At 27.1% G+C, this 8,697-nt stretch overlaps 1 protein-coding gene across 1 annotated transcript in view; it reads left to right on the top strand.

The window, feature by feature from the left end:
* The first annotated feature begins 8,055 nt into the window (after positions 1-8,055).
* LOC107488805 (homeobox protein knotted-1-like 6) overlaps positions 8,056-8,697 on the top strand; it is a 9,381-nt gene continuing 8,739 nt past the window's right edge. Inside the window, exons 1-2 of the mRNA XM_016109583.3 lie at positions 8,056-8,459; positions 8,583-8,697. The exon at positions 8,583-8,697 is cut by the window's right edge and continues 1 nt beyond it. Coding sequence (XP_015965069.1) covers positions 8,151-8,459; positions 8,583-8,697 — 424 coding nt within the window. The 5' untranslated portion in view covers positions 8,056-8,150. The remainder of the gene's footprint in view (positions 8,460-8,582) is intronic.

Here is an 8,697-nt window from a genome sequence, read left to right as displayed (position 1 = left end):
ATATATATTGGGTTGTATATATATGTATTTATACACTTCGGCCAGCCTAAGCTTCGCAGGTCGAGTCTGGAGCCTGATATTTTGTATCTTTTGGTAATCTACTCTTGTTTATATAAGTTATCTTTCCTTTATTGCCGGTTTATCCTTCCTATTTTTCTGGTTATCTACCATACGTGTGCGATGTGCTTTTCTTTTTGCGGTTTTTGCTTAAACTTTTCTTCAAGGCTCCTAGTTACGAATTCTTTCAACTATATTTATGTATGTAGATATTTTACCTTAGAGGTTGTAATACCTCACCACCTCTGTTTTACGACTTAACCGTAAAGTTCGATGTGGTAGGGTGTTACAAAAAATCCTAGCAAATAAAAATAGATACCTTATATACATTAGTTGAAGATGATTCAAAGCTGCTAGAAGGGGTGCCATCGTTCTTACTACAAATCAGCCATACCACCATTAGCTCCTCTATCAACCCAACCTAATCCAACCTCAACCTCCAGCCAAAACAGAAGCAGATTTAACATAAATAAATAATTTTCTATTTTATATATAAAAAAATAAATTTCTTCTTTTTTAAAGAAATTATCTCTATAACACCATTGACAGTAAGATCTCAAAACTCCCCGTTTTCTGCATCAGCGTCGTCTATTATTTTTTTAAATATATATAAAATAAATTTCCACTTTTTTAAAGAAGTTACTTCTATAACACCACCGAAGGTAAAATCTCAAAGCTCTCTGTTCTCTGCATTAGTATCGTCAACTTGTTGTCAGCTACTCCTTCTTCATTAACGACTGCAACACAACTCATCGGCAAGAGAACTAATCATTCTTCATTAGCAGCATCCACCAGCGAAGGAATGGCTACGACGTCGTTCTATGAATCCAACAGCAGTGGTGGCCTCCATCACTGCTGTCACCTCATTCCTCTTCTTTTCTCTGTTAATCTAGCCTCCTTCTTTGTGATCGTCGCTGTCGTCGCCACTCACCACCCTCTTCTCCTTCTTCCATCGTGCTTTCTTTTTTCACTGTCATTTTCTTTTTATCTAAAACGTTACCGGAGGAAGTCTTTCCTTTACCTGCACTAACTACTCCCTCTACTAAGACTTGCTGCTCTGTCTCTCATCTTCTCCTCGCGTTTAACAATTTTTTTGTCTTCTCCTTTTGTAATTTGTTGTATGAAAAATTTGAATATTATATATATATATATATTTGAATCGAACTTCTATTAAATTTAGATATATATATTTAGATGATGATTTTAAATTTAAATTTAAATCAAATTTCTATTTAATATAGATGATGTTGTTTTGCCATTTGTCATGCAATTAAAATCAACACTTGTCTATTATAAAATGCACTATTTATTGATTAATTAGTCTATACACTTGTTAAGCATTGAACCTACTCTTATTCTCTTATTATATATTAATAGATTAGTTAATATACTTGATAGTGAGTATTTCAATTATAGGAAAAAAATATTTTATGACATAAACTTTCGAAGAGAGACATATGCACAAAAAACATGTTGTTCAACATGGCTTATCAAGAACAAGTAATTAAATAATATCTTATCAACAAAATTTGATTGGAAAGAAGTATAGAGAAAATAAAAAATTAAAAATGGATAGCTGTTGTGGGACTGTGGGCATGTTGCAAAAGATAAGGACTTCGCTTAGCCACAACTCACAAGACGATAGGACATGCTATGTATCTGTAGGAATGAGATGATGTTACTGATGAAGGACTTTGACTGCATCTATGCATTTCTGAAAATAATTAAACGAAATTGCAAATTTTGTGAATTATTGGTAATTTGAGATTCGTACCGAGACTAAGCTAATTTTCTTTATTATTATCCGAGATTAATAAAACAAATTAACATAAAAGAAGGAAAGAGGTTAGATATATTGTAATTAAAATATAAAAATTAAATATATCAAATAGAAAAAATTATGAATAGAAAGAATAAGTACCAGCACAAATAGCAGCGCCGTAGCATTAACTAGAGCTCAATAGTAATTTGCCACTGAGATGAGATGAGATTAAGGCCCCAATGGCCAATCACTATCAATAAAAAGAGTGACAAATTTTCAGCCTTAGTTATTACCATATTGTTGAAACTTGAAAGCATAGATATGTGTTTGATGAGTGACAATTCAATAATACACAAAATAAGGAATGGCTAAAGTCTATGATATAGTATTGGCTAGCCTAGAGGCAACCAAAACTATGTTTCCACAATTTGGTGTCTTAAACCCACATGTATCTTATTTATTTTTCGATAATGTTTCACCAACTCAACTACACATCTATTATTTGACAAATACAAAATACAAAAATGGAAAAAGGGGTAGTAGTTTGTATAGAAATATTTATTTTGTTTAGAATTGTGTAGATATGTTGTTACATACAAGGTTTGGTATAATTTATGAGTTATTTTTATTTATTATTTACAAATGCGTATTTATTTGTCTGATAAAGTATGCTTATTTATCTATATAAACTATATTTATTCTCTTTTCTAATGAAAAATACTATTTGTCCATTCAGTATGCTTCAAAGGTCCGTTTCTTCCTAAGATAAAAATAAAAATAAATATGATATTATGTTATTATCTAAAATGAAATTGATTACATTCATATATTTTTTAACTATATATTCATAAATCTTGGTTAGATATAAATTGTGGTTAAAAACTATGATTTATGATCAAATAGGAAATCACTACAAAAAAAGAAAGCTATTTTAACATGATTTTTTTTAACAGCCATAGTTAAGTGTAAAAATTAATATATATTTTTGATAAATATCACAAATATCAAATTTTCTATATTTTTTGATGAATAATTTGATTGTAAATAAATTACTCCTCAATTTTGACACTTATTTATTTTTAACTTACTCCATTATTCCTTTTCTTCGTTGAGCTCCGTCAATTTTGACATCACACTACTCTCAATTTAGAATCATATTACTCATTCTTCATCTTCAAAATCTCAGTTTATTCTTTAGTTTCAAAATCTCATCTCATTCTTTGTTAAAAATTTTTGTTGAGAATTTTTTATGGTCAATAAGTGTCAAAATAAATAGTATTTTTGACGATTAATAAGTATCACAAAAAATATATTCTCAAATTTTTCTAAAAACTTATTTTTGACGGCCAATATTTATCAAAATAAGATTTAAATTTTTTTTACAATTACTTATATGTCAAAAATACTATTTTTGACAAAACTTTTATTAACATATTTTCACAGTTAAAATAGTGTCAAAATTTATTTTTTTGACGAATTTTAATTTTTTTGACACATAATAATCCTAAAAAATAATCTATATTGTTGTAGTGAATACTAATAAATCTTAGTTCTCAACCATAATTTATGAATAAAATGAAAAACTTAAAAAATTTTTGTTATAAACACAATCTCCCAACTAACATTCGAATTAGCCAAACTCAAAAAATAAATATAGAAAAAGAAAATTTATAAAAAATGACAAATGTTATATCTTTCTTTTCTTGATTATTTTATTTGTGTAAAAAAAAAACACATTTTAATTACTATATGAATAAAAGAGAAATAAACTAGAAGAAATAACAGAGTAAAAGAGATAAAAAGAAAAAAACAGATTTGAAAATTGTGTATGTTTAATTTTTTTTACTTTATGTTGACAACTATTCCAAGTAAATAAATTTTACTATTGTTAGAATCAGCATAAAGATAAAAAAAAATAAATAGAATACATAAAGAAAAATAAACTATCATAATTAATCCAGCACGAACACTATACATTATTAAACTAAAACTTTTGAAAAAGAAATTAAAATCTAACATGCGTTTTGATAATACCAACCATATTAGTAATATGTTTACTAGTATAAACTATTTTCATGGACTTTTTTCACCGAAATCTCTCTTGCATATCTCTTTTTTATATGGAATATTTATACTAATAGATTATTAGATATAATATTATGTTATAAAATTCGGTGGTTAAGAAATTAGTCAAAAATAAAAAATTGTTAGAATCCACTTAATCAATTGAACTAATCCGATTTATTAGTGATTCATCAGTTTAAAATAATAAAACACAAAAAATTATTTTTTAAAGAATTATATATTTTATATATAAATATTTTATTTTATTATATTTAATTCAATATCATTAAATCTCAATTAAATTTGTAAACTTCTAATTCTACTAGTTTGATAACCAATTCAATTTTCGAACTTTAACTATATCTACAAATGATATGAAAGGTGACTATTAAATTAAAATGTCTATGTTTTTATTTAATAAACAAAATTAAATATAAAGATGATGTAAATTTTTAATAAAAGTAACTTAAAAGAAGAAATTGCGTTCTACTTTTGTTAAAAATTAAATTTACTAGTCATTTTAATTACAAATAATCTTTAAATGCTTCTTAATAAAAAGTTATATTTTTACTTAATTAAATAAATTTTAATTATTTATTTATTATATTTTATATCAACAGTTTAAATTAAAAATTTTGAATTTAAAATTTAAAAATTACAATTTATGATTTAGGATAAAAAAAGGATAATTTACATTACTAAAATATTTTGCTATCAATATTATATAGATGTTCTGATTTTAATTTAGTTATACCCGTGTTTTGTTTTAATTTATGTAACCCGTTTCATTGATAAAAAAAATTTTAGTACTATTTAAATATATGTATTTGTGTATAAATATTTATATTAAAATTTAGGATACCAATTAAATACATATATTAAAAATATCAAATATGCTATTTACATACTAAAATTAATTATTATATATTTACGTATAAATATTACATATATAGTTTAATTTATTTTTAATTTGTATTTTATATTCTAATTTTTAATATATATTGATTTTATTATATTTTAGTAGCTGATTTTAGTATATATTTAATATAGTTGTAAAAATATAAATAAACAGTTTATATTATATTAATTTTTTACTAAATTGATCTAAATTAAAATGTATTAATATGCTAAAATACACCCTAAGATAAATCAAATTGGACTACTATAATTTATATTAGGACAATTTGCATAAATAAATCAAATTAATTTTTAATTTACACACTTACGACTTTCTAAAACTGTTACAAGGATAGTAGTTTATAGTTTGCACGTAATCTGTTATAAGATTACATTGAAAATGTGCCATGCGCATGTCACAATTTTTAAAGAATATAGACGACCATGCATAAACTACTGTAGAATCTAGCGATTTATAAAGAAATTATAGATAGCGTACTCCGCTAGAGGCTATAGGTTGTAAAAGTATTCTATTGCGATGTATCAGTGTGATAGACAACTTTAATTCTGTTTCTGTTAGCATTTTTTAAAGGCACTTTAAAAGCCATGGTAACTTTTATTTTATGAGAATAAAACATGGCATAAGGGTAATTCTGCTTGTGGCACACAACAACTTTGATCTGGTTTATCTTCTTCATGCCAAAAATAACATTGGTAACTTTATAGCTTTGTTTCGTTGCCTTGTTATCGTAGACATTGCCACAATGTTTAGAACGCAAATTTTGGAAGGAAAGAAAATGAAATGAGAGAAAATAGATGGAAAAGCTCATTTTTCTTTGTTTGGATTAGAGTGAAAAATGGATGAAAAACAAAAAAGTAGATACAGGGTCATATAAATTTTTTTTTCCATTGCTGTGATGAAAACTGAAAAGAGATGGATAAACAATGTTAAATTTTATATTTATCCTTTTAATAACAAAAAGTAAAATTTCTAACTCACTCTAATTTTTTCTTCTAATTGATGTTTTATTATATGTATTTGTTTGAAAAGTAAATATATAACTTTTTGTTTATGACATTTAAAATTTTGAAAAATAATTTAAAATATTTTTTTATTAAAAAAATAATTTAAATACATTGGTATATTATAATTTATATATAATATAAAGAAGGGTATTAATGTAATTTTACTTGGTTATGATTTTCTCTCTTTTTACTTTTCCTTTCGTCCAAACACAAAAAAAAATTTCCTTTTATTTCCAAACAACATATAAATAAATTCATTTTTTATTTTCTTTTTTTTATTTTTTTATTTTTTTTTCTCATTTTTCATCAAACATCTAAACAAAGTGTACATCAATATTTTTCCAAGCCTTGTTATTGTGAACATTACATCAATATTTTTTTTAAGTTTTGAAGTGTTAAAAATTAAAATTCACCATAAATTCTAATAAAAGTTGTACAATATGTTTCTTCATCTTTAATTTCTTCTAACATAATGATAAAGTAAACTTATAATAACATTAGAATATATAAGTTGTGGAGTTAAATTTTAATTTGGCCTTGAAATTTGGCTTGATATTTAGAATAATTCTTACAATTTTATTGATCTCAATTAGAACCCCAAATTTACAATTATGGCTCCAACTTGTCCCTGTGATGACAAATTTACAAATTTACAATCGAAATGCTGATTTAGCACAATTGCATGACATGGTGGACACTACTTAAATGACGGCGCATTGGTTTCGCGCCCAAACCCTTTGGAAATCACGTAGTGTAAGGATTTTCTTGATGTTTTGTAACTTATGATCGTCGTAAGGGAAAGAAATAGAGTTTTAACCTACAAAAAATTGAAACGACGTGGTTTCCAAAGGTTTTGGGCACGAAACCAATGTGCCGTCGTTTAAGTAGTGTCCACAATATCATGCAATTGTATCAAATCAGCATTCTGGTGACGGAGATGATCGCAGGGACAAGTTGGAGCCACAATTACAAATTTGGGGTTCTAATTGAGGCCAACAAAATTGTGGGAGTCATTTTGAGTATCGGACTAAATTTCAGGGACTAAATTGAGATTTAACTCATAAGTTGTGATTCAAAAATTTTTTAAAGACCCATCATATTAATTCAATATTGATCACTAAAAAATTGATTGGTTTGGTTATTTTTATTTTTGTTTTTTAAAAAAATAAAAATAAAATATAAAAATATGTTTAGTTGAGCATTTAAGTATTATTTTTAGCAAAAATATTTTTGAAAAATAGTACAAAATTAAAAATAATATTTTTACTTTTATTTTGTATGTTTTATTTATTTTATACTTATACCTCATATATATTCATCTTTTAATATTAATATAATTTATTTTTATATTTAAAACTATTAATATTAAATATTTTTTATTTTAAAATCACATTATTTTTTCAAACACCATAACAATTTTTTATGTATAAACTGCAAATCGCTACATTCCATAACAATTTACATAAATTAAAAAAACATAAAAACATAATCTATTCAAAAAGTTACAATTATATCAATTAAAAATCAATTTAATTTATGTAACTTGTCCTTTATATTATACCATACAATATTATAATTCGAAGTTGACTCCTACAATTTACTATACACTAAATTTCAAGTTGAAATTTTCTCCTCCACAAGTGGGCAATTATGAATTACTAGTTTGAGAAGTAAATTAAATTTGACTTATTTGATTTATCTATAAATAGACAAATTAAATTTCTCTTGTACAATTTACGTAACTTAAAATAGAATACTCATGTAACCAAACTAAAATCATAATATTTGTGTAATATTGATGGCTAAATATTTTATTAATGTAAATTAAGGTAAAGGGAAGAAAAAAGTAAAAAACAGAAGAAAAAAACATGAAATGTGCGCTTGACTACCCTCGGAGAGGTAAATAACTCCACAGTGATCTTTCCTAATTCTAACTTGTTAGTTATGTTCTTCAACTTCTCTCCCTTCTCTTCTTTCTAAATCCGCTCCTCGCATCTTCTTTATCCTAAACTAGTTTGATCCAAATTGAACATTAAGTTTATTTACAATTTATAATATAATAATATAATTAGCAGTCCTCCGAAGAAAAGTTAGTTTAATTAAACAAATACTTACTAATATAAAATTAGATAATCCCCAACATAATCTTGTAGCTTTATGATGATGATGTGAGAGTGCGGCGAGTGTATATAAAAATAAAAAAATAAATTATTCTGTGTTTTTTATATTTTTCTTCTCCTTGAAGACTGCGTGCGTCTCTGGGCTCTGGCAGCAGCAGAACCTGAACCATAAGAAGAAATTGCGATAAGGAAGGAGCCAAAACGCAGCGTTTTGGTGTGCGGTCATGGAGGAAATGTACGGAGTGCCGTCGACGGCGGAGTACGCCGACAAGGCCCTCATGACGCCGGAGAATCTGATCTTCCCTGCCGACTACCACAGCTTCCTCATGTCCGCTTCCTCGTCCTCCTCCGCCTCCGCCGCCGCAGCTACGATTCCTATGCTCGGATCCGACGAGCTTCTCTCTGCCGCTGGAATTCAACAGCAGCAACCACAGCACAACAACGAGGCCATGGCATCGACCATGATGAAAGCTAAAATCGCTTCTCATCCTCACTACCCTCGCCTCCTGCAAGCCTACATCGATTGCCAGAAGGTAGAAAAAACGACACAGCCATCACTTTCAGTTATTCAGTTCAATTTTTGCAACCGTGTGTATAACCGTCCTAACAGCTCAACAGAAAACGGTTATAATATTTTTTTTTTTCATTTGTGTTAGGTCGGCGCACCTCCAGAAATCGCGTGTTTGTTGGAGGAAATTCGCCGCGAAAACGACCTTTTCAAGAGAGACGACGTCGTTTCCACGTGCTTCGGAGCCGATCCCGAGCTGGACG

Source organism: Arachis duranensis, chromosome 5 (genome assembly GCF_000817695.3).
Source record: "Arachis duranensis cultivar V14167 chromosome 5, aradu.V14167.gnm2.J7QH, whole genome shotgun sequence".
Taxonomy (NCBI): domain Eukaryota; kingdom Viridiplantae; phylum Streptophyta; class Magnoliopsida; order Fabales; family Fabaceae; genus Arachis; species Arachis duranensis.
This window is presented reverse-complemented; position numbering and strand designations above follow the sequence as displayed.